General features: G+C 43.4%; 1 protein-coding gene across 6 annotated transcripts; it reads left to right on the forward strand.

Annotated features, from left to right (window-relative positions):
• Positions 1 to 1,161: 1,161 nt before the first annotated feature.
• Positions 1,162 to 16,970, forward strand: LOC125703268 (cyclin-dependent kinase 11B). Of its 6 annotated transcripts, none has more exons than XM_048967517.1 (20): positions 1,162 to 1,357; positions 1,677 to 1,772; positions 1,865 to 1,980; positions 2,669 to 2,793; positions 3,400 to 3,538; positions 3,667 to 3,797; positions 4,861 to 4,983; positions 5,989 to 6,084; positions 6,188 to 6,322; positions 7,076 to 7,141; positions 7,619 to 7,794; positions 8,069 to 8,159; positions 9,859 to 9,980; positions 10,186 to 10,291; positions 10,898 to 11,019; positions 11,465 to 11,572; positions 11,984 to 12,100; positions 12,386 to 12,534; positions 12,703 to 12,892; positions 13,378 to 16,970. In XM_048967517.1, exons 2-20 carry the CDS (start codon positions 1,764 to 1,766, stop codon positions 13,468 to 13,470), a joined length of 2,214 nt encoding a protein of 737 aa, XP_048823474.1. In that variant the 5' UTR covers positions 1,162 to 1,357; positions 1,677 to 1,763; the 3' UTR covers positions 13,471 to 16,970. The 6 variants fall into 6 exon arrangements, with proteins under 6 accessions (XP_048823474.1, XP_048823471.1, XP_048823469.1 ...); XM_048967514.1 differs by lacking the exon at positions 1,162 to 1,357 and adding an exon at positions 1,369 to 1,379 and having other exon boundaries at positions 13,378 to 16,967; XM_048967512.1 differs by lacking the exon at positions 1,162 to 1,357 and having other exon boundaries at positions 1,640 to 1,772; positions 13,378 to 16,967.
• Positions 16,971 to 16,995: the final 25 nt, after the last annotated feature.

Consider the following 16,995-nt stretch of genomic DNA (forward strand, 5'->3'; position numbering starts at 1 on the left):
TATTTGGCAGAAAACGTTGTTTTGCAGCATGTTTTTACTCTTGTGGGAGGGCTGAGATGTGAGCGGCTCTCTGGTCGTCTAACAGCCTTCATGCAGTGCCCTCCACCACCACAGCTTTGTCTTGGGAAGCTGGCAGACTTTGCATTTCCTATTAATGGAGAACATCTGTGGAGCCACACAGCTGGGAAGGACTTTGGAACTGTAACTCCTACCAGGTGCCCCTGGTTACTAGCAGCAGCTGGAGCCCTACCTGTTGTGGCAGTGTGACAGTTCAGGTGTGCTGGGGTTGTTTGCACTGTGCTTTCCTCCTGTACTTTTCAGTGCAGACTCTTTGGTCTCTGTTTTTACCAGACTGGGCAAATCTGGCTCTTCTTCCAGCCGTTCTTCTTAGCTCTTCCTTCTATTGAACCAACAAGGACCGCTCTGTTCCATGCTAAGCATTCCTTACAACCTTATGCCTGAGCTGTCTGCCCTTTAAATGCTTTTGCGTTTGAAGTCCTGGAAAATTCCTCCCCAGAAGCACCTGTATCAGAGCCTATAGATCCCACCCATCATCCAAAAGGAGCAGACTGCTTTGCACACCACTTTGAGGCTGCCTGGATTAAGAAGCAGGCCATGAGCAGGTGAAACTTCAAAACCAGCTCTCTAGTTCTCATCCCTCGTTGGAAACAGTGCAAACTTCATGTTTTCAGGAGCAAGGCACCATCCACACAGTGGAGGGCACCCACAGTCACAACGCAGTGGCATTGCTTTGGTGGATGGATGTGCAGCTCTGCCCTGGCACATCACACAGTGCCTGAATACCTCGTTAACACGGCACTGCTAATAATTGGGATTCCTGCAGGTTTGACACACAGCCCTCCGAGGCTGGCGTTATTTCAGCGCTGAGCAAACTTCATTTTGGGAAGCAGAGCACAGCTGCTTATGTCCAGCCGGCAGCACTGGTTGACAGAAGGAGGTTAACGCTGCTGGAACAATGCCGCTCCCGGCGAAAAGGACGGACGACGCCGTATCTTTACGTAGCGCTCGTAACGCGCCTCGTGAGCTCCGGTCGCGGTTGAGTCCTGAGCGCTGAGCGGGTCGGGCTCCAGCTGCCGGCACCGCGCCGTGACAGCCGTCAGCTCTGCACTCACGCATCGGGAACGAATAATAAACCGGCTCGCTGTGGTCGGCGCTCTTTCCTACGCCGTTAAGGCCGAGCCGTTGGACCGCCGCGGTGCCGGCGACGGGGCGCGGATCCGAACGGCGACCACCGAGAACGGCTCCGCACCGCCGCGCCGTGCGCGTGACGTCATCAGCCGGCGGCGGAAGTGACGCTTTGTGCGGCGCTGCCCGTCGGTGTCCGGTCGCGGCGGCGGTGAGCGGGCCGGCGGGGCGCGGTGCGGGGCGGGGGGAGGCCGGGGCCGGGCGGCGGTGCGGGGCCGCGGGCGTCGGGTTGAGGCGGGGCCGGACGGGGCGCTGCGGGGGGATCCGTGTGCGATCCGTGTGCGGGGAAGGAGTTGGTGCGGCGCGTTGATTAAAGCAGGAAGCGCCGCGTTTCCGTAACGTCTCGTTCTTTTTTTTCTTTTTCTTTTCTTTTTTTTTCCTTTCTTTTTTTTTTTTTTTTCCAGAGCTTTTTTTTTTTTTTTTTTTTTTTTTTTTTAATGGTTTTTGGAACTCCAATGGGTGATGAAAAGGATTCTTGGAAAGTGAAAACCTTGGATGAAATCCTTCAGGAAAAGAAACGAAGGAAGGAGCAAGAGGAGAAAGCAGAGATAAAGCGCATGAAAAACGTGAGTGCCCGACTGGGGCGGCGCTGCTCAGTGCTGCCGTGCCTGAACGAGGGTGGTTTGGTTTACCTGCCCTTTGTGTGTTCCTGTCCCAGTCGGATGATAGGGATTCAAAGCGGGATTCTCTTGAAGAGGGGGAGCTGAGAGATCACCGCATGGAGATCACGATCCGCAATTCACCGTACCGCAGGGAGGACTCCATGGAGGACAGGTACTGCCTGCGGTGCGATGCTCCCTGAGTGCACCTGGGGGTTAAAAACCCTGAGCTGAGTGCTCTGAAGCACTACAGGGGAAAGCAGAACTTTCTGAGGTGTTTGAGGTTCCCTCCTGGCTGTGCCAAGTGCCAGGAGGCTCTTGGTTCAGGCATAACAGTGCATTCTGAGCCCATTTTGGCCACTGCACAGTAACATGATGTTTTGGTTAAGGTACTGGTTTAGCACCCGACTCGGTGATGTTTGTAGTATAGCCTTAATGCTTCAGGGGTATTGTGGAAAATAGGAAAATGAGTGTTGGGGTTTTTTTTTTTTTTCAAAAGGGATAAAAGAGAAAGTAGTGTTCAGTCTGTTAAATCATAGAATCACAAGGTTGGAAGCAACCTGTCAGATCGTCTAGTGCAAAACCATCCTCCTATCAGCACAGCTACCACAAGCACTAAACCACATCTTGCAGCTCCTCATCCAGGCTCCTCTTGAACACTGCCAGGGACGGCGACTCCTCCACCTCCCTGTGCAGCCATTCCAACACCTGACCACTCAGAGAGAAAGCATTCTTCCTTATGTCTAATCTAAACCTCCTCTAGTTCAACTTGTGGCCATTTCCTCAGGTCCTATTTGTTGCCTGGGAGAAGAGACCAGTGCATTTAACCTCCCTGAGCTTATCAGTTTGTGTCTTTATTGTAGAGGAGAAGAAGATGATTCCTTGGCTATAAAACCACCACAGCAAATGTCACGGAAAGAAAAAACCCATCATAGAAAAGATGAGAAGAGGAAAGAGAAACGGAGACACCGCAGTCATTCAGCAGAAGGTGGTGTTACACCTTGTTCACACTTCTGGTAGCTTCTCAAGGTTGCACTGAATGGGCACTACATAGAGAGGGAATAAGAATTGCAGACCAGAGAAAACATATCAGATGGATATGTTAAAATAAGTGAAATTTGCTTTCTTTTTTTTTTCTCTTTAATTGTGTCCAGTGCCCTTTTAAGAGCGATAGATGCACGTCTGTGCTTGAGAGGACAGCAGCCACTCTGGGACAGGGACACAGAGTTTGCTTTTACTCTTGCAACTCTGTGATGCTTCATTGCAGCCTCACAGAGTCAGGGAGATGAGCTGTGGTATTTGTAGCTGAACGGAAAAGAACAAATACCATTTCCATGTAACTAAGAGAGCACAAAGTTTAGAAACATCCGCTTTGTCTTCCTGTACTTGCAATCTTCTTTCTGATTTAACACAAGTGTTTGAGCTCTTACAATTACTTATTTAATGCCCTTTCAGATCAGGATGTTTCCATCAAGGAAAGAACAGAGAGCATAGGAATATGCTGTCATAGGTGTTGTCCTTTCTACGTATTTGAAAATAGGAGTGCAAAATATTTTGAATGGTAACTCTCCAGAATTCATTTTTGCCTGTTCAGGGAAACATGCCAGAGTGAAGGAGAAAGAACGGGAGCACGAGCGTAGGAAGAGGCATAGAGAAGAGCAGGATAAGGCCCGACGTGAGTGGGAAAGGCAGAAACGGAGAGAAATGGCGAGGGAGCATTCCAGGAGGGAGAGGTACATCGTTCTCTGCAACGAGATTGAATTGCCCTGTACTCGGCTACAGAAAAACAGTTCTCTTCTACTTTGTAAGTTACGTTTGTACTGAACTGCAGCTTAACAAAAAATAACCAATTATTTTCTAGAGATCGCCTGGAGCAACTTGAGAGAGAACGAGAGAGAAAAATCAGAGAGCAGCAGAAAGAACAAAGGGAGCAAAAAGAGCGTGAAAGGAGAGCTGAAGAAAGGCGTAAGGAGCGGGAAGCCAGAAGAGAAGGTGATTATTGGTGTCCAAAAGATGTTTGGATTTGCCATCTGCTGCGGTGGTGGAATTGGGGGTAGAGAAAGCTTTTTCACTTAGGTCAATGCCAGAACTTATAAAAATAATAAAATTGGGTGGGATGTCTATCTGGGAAAGAAATCTGTGAAGTTCTACACAGGGAAATAAAACAACGTCGGATGCCGGGAGTGTGCTGGCTTTTGGGCTGGTCGGTAAGTCTTTGTTTGCCTGGCTTCCTTCAGAAACAAGATCTGTGTCATCGCTGTAGTCTTTGTGTGTGTATGTGTGTCATGAATGCAGTTGCACTCCTTGGCTGAGTCTAAGCCAGTCTGGTAGAGACTGAAGTCTCAACATAAGCGTAGTAAAGTTCTGGGAAATAAGTGGCATGGGGATGGGGATAGATGGTGTGAGTCCTCCAGCTGTGGACAAGGCCGATCTCTTGCCATCTGGGTTCAGATCATTGTTGTTTAAAGGACTTCTGTTTGTCCTGGCTGTCAGAGGTAAAAATCAGACCCAGCATCTGTGCTCAATTACAAAGATTGCTCGAGGGTAGCAGAAGTCATTGTACTTGTTGCTGTTCTTTCTAGTTCTAGTTATGCTGAACTGCTCCTTTTTGTGCTTGATATTTACACTGGTTTTGGTCTCAATTAATCTAGCCTTCTGTTTTAGTTCTTTATTGCTCTGAATGTTCTGTCAGCTTCTTCTAACCCTTAGCTGTTTTCTTCATGCATCTCCCTGGTTTGTCCACTTCTCTCTTGCCTTAACACTGTAGGTTTGGGTTGTGTGCTGTGTGTAGCACAGGGGGCATCTTGCATCTGCTTGCTAAGTATGGCAGCACCTTCCTCTGTTTGGTCCAAACCCACATAGCACTGCTATGAGGGAAATCACAGTCCTTTGCTCTCCTGGACGCAGTTAGGTTCTGCTTTCGCCCCTCCCCATTACCATTTGTTCTGTAAGGAAAAAGGAAAAAATATGCAGAGCAGGTGGTTGTGGTAGACTGAAGTATTCTGATTAGGGCAGGGACATTTAACGATTTTTGTTTTGGTTTTGTTTTCACTAGTTTCTGCACACCATAGAACAGTGAGGGAAGAATATGGAGACAAAGTGAAAATGAGACCCTGGAGTCGCAGCCCATTACGACAGCAGAGAGACAAGCCTGAGCAAGCAGATAGCAGGAAACCAGGTAGCATTTGCCACCTCAGTGTCTTTGCCTGGGGGCTAGCAGCTGTTCTGGGGTAGAGTTTAATTTTTAGTATTAAACGTTTACATCCCTGGAATCATACTGGAAGTGTTGTCTGCTTCAGCTGTGGTGGCATAATTCTGGAATTGTTGAGGAGGGTGGCACATGCACTGTTACTAAAGCAATTGCTGCTTTTATTTCTTTGCAGATTGAAGAGGGACTGTTTGTACTAACTCCAGTTGGATTTGTTCTTAGGAAATAAGTTACCTTAAGGGCCACCTTACAGGGAACTATCTAGTTTAAGTGTCACTAATTGCTGTACTGTAGAAGAAGAGCAGTGCTTAAGGCAGTGTTCCAATTAGTGAGTTTTGTTTTCTAAGATAGAAAATGGTCCTTTCCTTACAGAGAAGGTCCCAGCTGTGGTGGAGAGCCTGCACAATTGGCATAAAAATGTCATTGGTTAAAGAAGAAAAGCTCTGTGTCTGCTTTGTTAAAGCGTGTAGCTGTGAAAATTGTTGTAATGCACAGTGCAATCAGCTGAGATTCCAGGCAGAGGCAGGCAGTGATCCTTTGGCCTTATGGTCTGATCAATCCACATTTATTTGCACATGCTGTTTCACAATGATGGACTGCAGTAGAAACACTGATTGCAAGCGCTGTGTGAGTGTACATTAGTGGGACTCTGTGTTGTGGTCATGTTTGTTATCATGTTACACTTGTCTTTTTTAATACATTTCTTGCAGAGAGGTGTGGGCACATGTCATGTTTTAAATTAAAAAGCCAGCATTGCACTTGTTTGGCTGTTGATCTGGTACCACTGCAGTTCAGGGAAACTGTTTGGCTTTTGAGCACACTGTGAAATGGTATGGTTGCTCAGAGTATATATATGTATATGAACATTCAGCACCTATTTAATAGCTAGAGAATGTAGATATCTGGGCATTCAGGCTTAAAAATAAAAATGAAATTCAGTTGGCACCTTGGTTTTGATTCTTATGGTCTCAACAGTGAAAGAAGAAAAACCAGAGGAAAGAGACCCTCTTTCAGACTTGCAAGACATCAGTGACAGTGAGAGAAAAACAAGCTCAGCTGAGTCTTCATCAGGTAATTCAATGCAGTTAGCAGATTGTACAGATGTCTGCTGAGGAAACACTGTTATTAGATAGCAGATGTCATTGATCTCGTTCCATGTGTTACTGTTCCTCAGCGGAGTCTGGGTCAGGCTCAGAAGAAGAGGAAGAAGAGTCGAGCAGTGAAGGATCTGAGGAAGAGGGAGAAGAAGAGGAGGAGGAGGAGGAGGAGACAGGGAGCAATTCTGAGGAGGTGTCAGAGCAGTCAGCAGGTGAGTAACAGAACACAGGTCCCAGCGTGGGCCGGTGGGGTCTTCTGGCTTTACTTTATTTCTCATTCTGTGTTGTTTTATTTGAATGTTTTCCTTTTCTCCTAGTCTAGGATAGGCTGAGACCTCACAGGTCAAGATAACTATAAAGAAAAAAACAAGTACAAGTCATATTCTATCCTTTTATATAGAGGTAATACCAATTATTTGTCTAAGACGCCGGATTAGAAAACTGAAAGCCATGTTTGTCTTCATAAGTAGTGTAACACTAACAGTTTAAATATTCCTGTGTTGCACAGTAACAAGTACTCTGTAGAGAACACTCTGCGTGGGGGTGGTGAAATACAAATATCTCTGCTGTTTTGAATAGTTTCAGTTGCAAATACCAGACTTTTTTATCACGCTTGTTACAAATATTTGAACAAACCATACTTCTAAAAAAGGGTTAGTTAAAAATTCTCACAGCCATTCTTACAATTATTTAGTAAAGGAAAAGTCACAACAGGCTGCTCTGGCTGGGTGTATTTCTTTGAAATGAAGCAGAATGACCAAGCACAAAACATGCAGTGGTCTCCCAACTGGTGCTGTTGAGTTTGAAGAAGCTTTTGTTTTCCAAACGAAACAGCAGATGTGATGTCACTGAACTGGACAGTGGTGCAGAAGGCATGATGAATGAGGAAAGTGGATAGTGGTCTGCATTGCAAGGAACTACAGAAGGGTTGAGTTGATTCAGCTGAACTTGATTCTGTCTTGCAGAAGAGGTGAGCGAAGAAGAAATGAGTGAAGAGGAAGAACGAGAGAATGGAAACCACATCCCAGTTGGTACAATGCAAATACTGAATATATCAATTGACTCTGTTTTTCAGTCAGATCTAGTTCTGAAAGTATTTTAAATCTGTTTAAAATCAATCTGTTGGTGCAGTTTTGCCATGGTTGTGAGGCACCGTGCATTTCACAGCTTAGAGCTGTTATGTCAGAATCAGAACTCTGTTCCAGGGTCTGTATGTAGGAATGAGATCCCAGTCTAATGAGACTTACTAGGTCCCTTCTTTTTTTATTCTCTTAGTGTAAAGACTTATTTTTCTGACATGCTGTGTTCATCTGAAAATTGTGTGTGCCTGACAGTAACCTGTGGTTATCATCTCCACCAAGAGGAGAAATCAGGCTTTTCATTGGTCTTCAAGTTGCATGTCTTCTATCTCATAGCGATAAGTTTCTCACTTCCCTATTTGTCCAGTGCTGAACTTAACTCTGTTCCAAAGGACTCCGTCTTTCCATGTCTGATTCTGACTTTTAAAGTTACAGAGTCGAGGTTTGATCGCGATTCAGCAGGCAGTGAGGTTGAGGAAGAGGAGGTGGGGGAGGGCAGCCCTCAGTCCAACGCCATGACGGAAGGAGACTACGTTCCTGACTCACCTGCTTCTTCCCCTATTGAACTGAAACAGGAGCTTCCTAAATACCTTCCTGCCCTTCAGGTAGGGGATCACTTGAAGGATGCTTGGAAGTGTTCCCTGCAAATGGGTTTCATTAAAATGGGAAACGTGTTTGCAGTAGCATTTATGCGTGAGTTGATGGGCTGAATGTGTCTTGTTGACTCATTATTGCTCACACTTGTGTGTGAAATATGTACTTCTCTTGGTTAGTTGTAACTAAACCTGTGAAGGAGGTTTTTCTTAAGTCTTGTTAAACAAATGATTGCAGTGCTCCTGCAGACGTTGAGGAGTGAATGTTCTCACTCTGTTTTCTCAGGGGTGTCGCAGTGTGGAGGAGTTTCAGTGTTTGAACAGGATTGAAGAGGGAACATACGGCGTGGTGTACAGAGCAAAAGACAAAAAGACTGGTTCGTATTATCTGCATGGCATTAAATAAGTATTATGTCCTAAGTGTGTATGTCTAGTGTGAGAAACGTTTCACTGAGGATCTGTGTTACTGTGACAGCTATTGTTGCTCATGGGGATAGGTTGAATTTTGGAAGCTGTGATTTGGAAAACTTACTTATTTGCATGTTCTGGAAATGGCAGAATCAGCCCTCTGCAGTACTGCCCTAATTATTTTGCTGTGTGGAAGCAGTCATGTTCAGGTGGTGTGCATGCATGTGGCATCTGGTGTGTTGTGCACTTCTACAGACTATTCTGTTGCTTTACAAATTCCAACAAACATCTTAGTAACTTCACAGGAAATGCAGAAGGAGGTCTGGGGTAGAATGAGAAGTACAGCTTGGGGTTCTCGTCACACAGGTTGCATTTTAAGCACAAAACTGATGTCCGTTCTGTATCAGCCTTCTGCCTTAACAAAGGGGAAAGCTGAAATAATTTTTCTTCTAGCCAGTTTCTGCTTCTGTCACGTGTATAGGTTCAGATCTGCAGTTGTATGCAAATTGTGGTTCTGCATCTCACATTAATGGACAAAATCTCTAAAATGCTTTGTTCCTTTTCAGGAATAATGTCTGCTTTTTAATAGGATATGGATTTTGACATAAGCGTTTTGCTCGCAGCTGTTTGAGTTCAGAATTAATTTCTGTATTGGTCATGACACTGTAGAACTGCTTAACTTGATTTCAGTTGCTGGTCCATTAGGCAATTATTTCTGGTTTGTGCTTTGCTGCAGCTAACGTCGGTTGGTTTGAAGTGTGTGCCACTAGGTGCCCCTCTAAGCACAGCCACTGGTGAGAGAATTCATAGAAGCAGTGTTTGTGTGCCATGAGGGCATGCAGCACTGCGTTGCTGTGGAAGAAATTTCATATACACAAGTGGATTCATATTTTTATCTGGGCTGTAATGATTACGTGTCTGGTGGAAGTGACTGCATTTCCTAGAAGGAGTGCAGGAGCCAACGCCGGGTCTCTTGTTGTCCATGCTCAAGTGGAAGAAATACTTGGTTGTAGCAGAAATGGTGACAGTAATGCAGCTTTCCTGGTCCCTTGGAAAAAAATGATGTGAGATACAATCTGTTCCTTTGGCTGTGACCTCAGTTTCCCCCCCAGTGTTGCCATCACTGGTGATATGTTACTGTCCAGCAGGCTGGTCGCTGCGACAGGGAGCGGAGGCACAGTAAATTCAATATCTGCAATTTTAAATAGAGGTGGCAGATGGTGAAGAGAGCCTGTGACAAGAACTGTGTTCCAGAGCAGACTTGGACAGTAACAGTGGTTATTCTCAGGTCCAGCTGACAAGCTGTGATGTTGGCAGTGGGGTTAAATTCTGGGTCTCTCTGTTTCTGTTTGTTTTAGTGTTTAGTGTTGTTTAGTGTTGAATAAGCTTTATCTGTAGTGTCTTTCCAGGTGAGTTATGTTAGGATACACTAAAACCCCTGATGCAGTTTTTGAATTGTTACTGTGGGTTTTCTTATCTTTCCTTAAACTTGGCAATATTTTTTTGGTCTGCTTTGGTTTTCACTCTGTTAACGCAGACTGATTCTGCTGATGTCTCAAGTAATGGTTTTCATTCAGATACATTAAAATAGTAGAAGTACACTGGGAGACCTCTTGGCATGTATTTTATTAGCTGTGTGATGGGCTAAAAATTCTCTTTTCCTTGCAGATGAAATTGTGGCTCTGAAGCGACTGAAGATGGAGAAGGAAAAGGAAGGCTTCCCCATTACTTCTCTCAGAGAAATAAATACTATTCTGAAAGCACAGCACCTAAATATCGTCACTGTCAGAGTAAGACCAGCAACCTTCCATTTCCAAAGATTTTTGTTCCTGAAATGTTGCCTCTTGGCTTTTAAAATGCCTTGTAAAAACATCAGCATTCCTATTAGAGCTTGTTAATATACCGCCCATAAAATAAATAGGCGGTGTTTGTCTCTAAAAACTGGATGTTTTGCAAAAATAAGCTGTGTTTTGATGACTTGTTTTTGTGTTTTAGGAAATCGTTGTAGGTAGTAATATGGATAAAATCTATATTGTTATGAACTACGTAGAGCATGATCTCAAGAGTCTGATGGAAACAATGAAGCAACCATTTCTACCAGGTACTGTTTGCCACAGTCTCCTCTACTTGTCTGAAATGGAAAACTGACCTAGAAAGACCCCATTCCCTTTGGGCTGCACTGACATCAGTGGACTAGCTTGTATGATGACGTGCATTGCCTTGGAATGTCCTCTGAGTGTTCTTTGGAAGGGAGACTACTGCTTTCTCACTGTCCAATTTGATTCTACTGATAGAGGTTAAGAGAGGAAGGTCAGCTGGCAGTGCTGGTACATACAGTGATGATAGGCTGATGAATCCAGCTGGCATGCTCAGGGTGAGACTGAGGTTCAGATGTGAAATGGAGAGGGGAGTTTTCCCTGTGAACACTGCGTTTTATTTTTGGCCAGTTCCTATGTTGAGAAGCATTAATTTCTGAGCGTTATTTGGGTGCATTCCAGCTATCCAGATTCATTTTACTATGCTGGCAGCTCTTTGGATCTGTTTTTGTTCTGTGACACATTTTTACACCGTACTCTTTAGTGTGTTTTTAACTTGACATCTCATTCTTTCCCCCCCAATTCCGTCCTTGTTCTCTAATTAGAAATAACAACAGCTGAAGGCAGATTTCTTACTTTAAATGTATTTGGCTTTTTTTTAATCACTTCAGGTGAAGTGAAAACCTTGATGATCCAGTTACTACGAGGAGTCAAGCATCTTCATGACAACTGGATTCTTCACCGGGACTTGAAAACTTCCAACCTGCTGCTCAGTCATTCAGGAATTCTGAAAGTAAGAACTATGTGACACACAGCACGCTTATGAGAAATTGAGTATTGCAGAGTTACACTGCATGACAGCGATGTTAAGAGCTGGGCAGAATGTTCTGCATTAATCTTGAAGTGTATGAAGTGTAGTTCCTCAAACATACAGTCGTAAGACAGTGAACATTGTAATAGATGGAGACTGCCTTGCCACAGCTCTTGAGATTTATACTAGAATGTGACTAATAAGCATGGTATGTGAGTGCTGAATTCCTTATGGCACAATTGGAAGGCAGAACGGTGTTCTCTTCCTACTGATGCATGACAGTGCCATTAACCTTGTCTGTATCAACGTCCGTGTGGCTGTTTTGAATGCTAGAGGCCAGCAGTAGCCAGAATGGCCAGCATGTACTGGTGCTGTCCATAGGTATGCTCAATGCTGATAACATTACTGATAGCTGATTTTCATCCAGGTTGGAGATTTTGGATTGGCCCGAGAATATGGATCTCCTCTGAAGCCTTACACACCAGTGGTGGTGACACTTTGGTACAGGGCTCCGGAGTTGTTGCTTGGAGCCAAGGTATGCCTCTGTGTATTCTTCTGGGAGCTAAAGGATTGACTTTTCAGACTAACTTCATCTTATAATTCATGAACAATTCATATAAGTGTGCTTGATTCTTTATGCTGATTTAGCAGTGGAAATTCTGAAACTTCAATTTTAGTTTTCCCAATAACAAATCTAAAAAGGTTTCGTCTTCCTCAGAGGATGGATGGGTGGGTCTAAAATTTCTGACAAAAAGAGCAGAACAGAGGACTGTGAACCTTCTGGCAATGTTCCCTTCTGGTTACCTGTTCTGTTACTGAAATCACTGGGCCTCTGGGTGCTCCATTGCCAAGAACCACACAAAAAAACCCCAAAACATAGCACTATTGCTACAATACCTCATTAAATTATTTCACTGGCTTGATAAGGTATATTTTTTCTTTACAGGAATATTCAACAGCGATAGACATGTGGTCAGTGGGGTGCATCTTTGGAGAACTCCTAACTCAGAAACCGCTGTTTCCAGGGAAGTCGGAAATTGATCAGATTAACAAAGTTTTTAAGGTAACATTTATAAAACCTTTCCATTCTAACTGGCTGGTTTTAGAGGCAGTTAAATTAGAGCAGTAAGAAAATAGAAATGCTTGTTACTCTTTGATAGAGATTCAGCCTTAATAAAAGGCTCACTACTTTGATGTTCTGTTTTACATTATCAGTGATAGGCTAAAATAATGTTTTGTATGTCGTCTGTTTTCTCTGGATTTTTATCAATTCCTGTAGCTAAATAATGAATAAGCAGAAGGGCTGCACTCTAGAATGGGTTTATTAAGGAGACATTTTAATCTATAGGATCTGGGTACTCCAAGTGAAAAAATCTGGCCTGGTTACAATGAGCTGCCAGCTGTAAAGAAGATGACGTTCACAGAATATCCCTACAACAATCTACGCAAGAGATTTGGAGCACTCCTCTCTGATCAGGGCTTTGATCTGATGAACAAGTAAGTGCCAGCTTCTGCAGTCCTTGGGAAATTGTGTTGTTTGTTACACTCGTTGTAAAACATGACTGATTTCTGAAGGTTTTATATCTTTTGGGCTAACGTTTTTCTTCTTTCTGCACGGCCGTCTCTCTTATCTTCCCTCTAATTCATTGCCTGAATTCTTTTCAGCTTTTTGACGTACTACCCGGCCAGAAGAATTACTGCTGAGGATGGTTTGAAGCACGAGTATTTCCGTGAGACTCCCCTTCCTATTGACCCCTCCATGTTTCCTACATGGCCGGCCAAAAGTGAACAACAAAGGGTGAAACGTGGCACCAGCCCCCGCCCGCCCGAGGGAGGCCTTGGGTACAGTCAGTTGGTGAGCATCACTGACTTCCCCTGTCCTAAAACAAAGCCAAACCTGCTCCTTTTCCAGTGTTTGGAAAAGAATCTGTCACATACAAGGCTGGTGTTCTTTCATGTGTGGGAATTGGACTGCCAGTTTTGAAGAAAAAGCTGGCTGAAAAACAGCTGCTTAGAAGTAGGACGTGGTACAATCTCAAGTGCCTTAATTATTATCAGCTCTTTATTGACAGTTCCATGTCTCAGCATAGGTGAATTGACACTGCACAGCTATTGTGCCTGCTGCAGTACCAACAGAAAGAGCACAAATAACAGTCTGCACTGAACTCAGCTACAGTGCCACTAAATCAAGTATTTACTTACCATCTCCTACAGCTCCTTCAGGTTTTGTTTTGTTCTTTGTTTCTACTTTTTTAAAATTAGTTTTAGGCATGATTTCTGTGTTGCAGAGGTGAATGTGTGCACAGGCACTGACAGATGAACTGTGTATGTTTTCCACAGGGCGACGATGATCTGAAAGACACCGGTTTTCATCTGACCACCACGAATCAAGGAGCATCTGCTGCTGGGCCCGGATTCAGCCTCAAGTTTTAAACTCAGTGAGAAGAGGGGAGAAAAAGAGAACCGTTCACGTGAGTGGATTTCTGAGTGCCCCAGTTCTGTTCTTCACGTCAGGGAAACTAGATGGTTTTCACCGGGGTAAAGTCAGATGTCATCCCAGATTCAAAGACTTTTGCTGGGTGTGGAGTATAACTGCTGCATTCCATTAGAGGACTGGAATTAACAGGAAAAGCCAAGGATCGTTATAAAATTTGACAGAGGGAAACTTGAAGTACAATCCTTGATCCCCTTTTTTTCTTTTCTTTTTTTTTTTTTTGGTTCTTGTTCTTTTCTCCTTGTAAATTTGTAGAATTAAAATGCATTTTTGATTGTTTAACAGCGTGAAGGATGTCATTTCCTCACATGCAGCAAACGTGGATGTTGGTGGCATTAAGTCTTCTAGAGTGGAAATGTGAGGATTTATTTTTTTAATTAATTTCTCTTTCTTCCCCCCATCTGTGCTGATGTTGTTGTAGTTGCTGTCAGTCCAGCAAAAGAACTTTTCAAGTAAGTTCTTTGTGTCTGAGTGTAGTTGCTTGGTCAAGAAATCACAATGTTTAAGTTGCTTCTCTCCTGTTGTGTACCTTGGAGAAAGCTAAGCTGGGTTGGGCTCAACACCCACTGACATTTTTGAGTGAACTACTGGGTTGATGTGTTGTATAAATGTATTTACAATGGCACTGGAGCAAAAAGTGTACTATATTGTTTTATAATTCAAAAAAAAATTAATATTGAAGCTTTATTTTCTAGAGAACCTTCTTTCAAAAATGTCCTTTTTCCACAAAAATAACAACATTTCATGTTACTGGTTGTATATTGCCATATTCCAGTCTTTCCTAATAAGTGTCTTCTGAGTCTCTGATTTACAATGCTGTCATCCTTTTCTGGGAACAGGAAGATTTGGAAAATACTGGGGTGTTCATGCAGTCAGAACTGGGCACCAGTCCCACCAACAGGCGTAGTGATGAGCATCCAGTGCAGTGGAAGAGACTTGTGGTGGTGGTGCTGGTTTTGTTCTCATTGAGTGAAGGCCTTGGACCTGCTTTTGGGAGCTGCCAGAATTGTACATTTTCAAAGCTGGATTTTTTGTGTGTGTGTTGATGAAGCACTGTTTTCTCATTAGGCCTGGTTGTGTTGCACTGATGGAGAAACAGTTTTTCTGCTAGTTTATTAACTGTAGTAATGCATGGTTTTAGCAAAGTTTGGGTAGGGGTGAAGAGCAGAAGCTTATTTATTTGTACTGAAGGATGTGAGAAGTGAAAAGTGGACAAAAAAGCTGAAATACTAATGATAGATATTTACTGGAACAGGTGCATCATTGCCCGTTGGAAAGCATTTGTTCCAACCTGGGCTAACAAATCTGGACCTCTGAATCTAATAGGAGTTATTTGCTTTTAATCAAACAACAAGTTATGCAAAGGCAAATAAAGTGAAAACATTTCCAGGACTGTTTCACCAGGAACAGAGCTATGGAACTCAATTACTTTGAAATTGTGTCATCTTAAATAACTGATTTCAACCAGGGAAAATCTGCAAAGATTCATCTTTTAAAAAACATGGAGGTTCCAGTGCATAACTGTGTGGTAATCACAGCCTTGTTGTAGGTTAGGGATTTATTTTGTTGTTGTCTTACTGCAATTTTTATTTTTATAAAATGAAAGTGTATGCCAAGAGAAAGTGAGTTTTGTTGCTTACCTTGAGGGTATCACCATATCTGTCAGGTGCTTTCCATACTAATTTCCAGCAAATGCAAGCTGTCATGCCGTGGTCCTGGGCAGGAGATGGAGAGAGGTGTTTTTTTTGGTTGGCTTCTTCACAGAAATTCCTCCTTTTTTTTTTTCCTGAGTTCCTTGAAGATGTTGTTGGTTTGAAATTGCAGCCAGAACAGATGTGCACAGCAGTGCTGGGCCATGCCATCTGTGTCATGGAACACTGGGTGCAGTGCAGAGCTGTCTCATGGCCTGCTGTCTTAAACTGCGACTTTTTTCCTTGGTTTCTTTTTCCACTGGCCTTGAGGTCAGCTCAGTTTTGGAAGGTGACTTCTTATAGGACATTTGTGGGCAAAGCAGGTCCTTGGCTGCAACTCCAGCAAGGACAGTGCCTGCCAGAAGCACAGGGCAGGTGGAGGTAAAGGGGATTGGGAGAAACAGCACAAAAGTCAGTTATCATAAATGGTTATGTGTACCAAACTGTTAAGTTGTGAAATGAAGAACTTTGGATCTGCCCTAGGATTAAGCATCCTTGCAGTTGAAGTGCTGACATCCCCTTGTGAGAGCTGTTGAAGGCTGTGCTGATCAGCTCGTTGTTCTTGTTTCGTTTCTCCAAATCCAAAAGACAGAGCTGTTTTAAGATGCTTGGATCCATGTGGTGTTGCACTGCTCTGTTAAATGGAGATGTGCTAAGTTCATGCTAGATATCTGCCAGTAAAATTACTGTTATTGCAATTGTACCAAACTGTTCTTATTAGTTTCTTACTTTTCCCTTGTGCTTTTGCTGTCCTGGTACAGAGCTCTTCCTAGAATGCTGACCTATTCTGCAATACATGAGATGCTTAAGGTAGGAAGAAACGTGTTTGAAGAGTTTAAGACAGCAACTAAAAATGGACGAACCTAAGCAGAGAATGATGTAGGCTGCCTTAATACTGGATAAGGATCTTTCAGGTACCCATTAAATACAATGACTGTCAGGGTTTGTAACTGCACATCTCAATTCCCAACTGATAGATGTTTGAGTGCACTGGGCTTCGCCCAGGAAACAAATGCTGCTTCTCTTCTGGATGTGGCGCATCCACCTCACTGTTAATGACTGGGTGTGATGATGGAAATGATCTTACCTCTGTTGAAGGGGTCAAGAAGCTTATTGATCAGACACCAAAAGGATGAGTTATGAGGAGCTGCAGATGGAAGTAGATGGTATGCTGGGCTAAGATTACACAGACAATAAATACACACCACAAGAAAGAAGTTGGGGGGTGGAAGGGAGATATTCTGTGCATAGCTGAACTGAGTATGTCAAAGTGTGAAATGGAGTAATTTGGGTTTGTTGTGACCCTCTATTTTCCTTCTGCCCACTAGAAGAAAAAGTAATTCTTTTTTTAACATTCTTATAGACCTACATGTCGTGATATAAAAAAGATAAAAACCCACTTACAGCGCATTTACTGGTCATTCTCTTTCCACAATACCTCTGATTCCATTGCAACATAGCTGAGCCATCAGTCTGTTCATCCATGTGTTTGCTGAAGGGTTATGTTCTCGTTTTTCAGCAGTCCACTGATCCAGGTTAACTGCAAAATCTTACACTGGATTTTTTTTAAATTTCTTTTTTAATTCTCTGTACAACACATGCTTGATGAATTCTTTACCTTTAAAACTAATTTGGAAGAGTTGTTTTATCCAGTAACAAAGTCCCAGAGTCTCTCTTGCTCGAGGTATTGAAGCAGCTGATTTAGGAGTTCATTTGCACTACTGGCGTTTAAATACAAAATGCTTGAGCCAGATTGTGAATTTGAAATAGAGA

The sequence above is a fragment of the Lagopus muta genome, chromosome 21, assembly GCF_023343835.1.
Source record: "Lagopus muta isolate bLagMut1 chromosome 21, bLagMut1 primary, whole genome shotgun sequence".
Classification (NCBI taxonomy): domain Eukaryota; kingdom Metazoa; phylum Chordata; class Aves; order Galliformes; family Phasianidae; genus Lagopus; species Lagopus muta.

Excerpts from the sequence above, each read along its gene's own strand:
- LOC125703268 (XM_048967512.1), top strand. The coding sequence starts at position 1,644 with ATGGTTTTTGGAACTCCAATGGGTGATGAAAAGGATTCTTGGAAAGTG. Across the intron at positions 1,773-1,864 it reads AGATAAAGCGCATGAAAAAC|TCGGATGATAGGGATTCAAA; the intron begins GTGAGTGCCCGA and ends TTCCTGTCCCAG. Across the intron at positions 12,535-12,702 it reads GGCTTTGATCTGATGAACAA|CTTTTTGACGTACTACCCGG; the intron begins GTAAGTGCCAGC and ends AATTCTTTTCAG.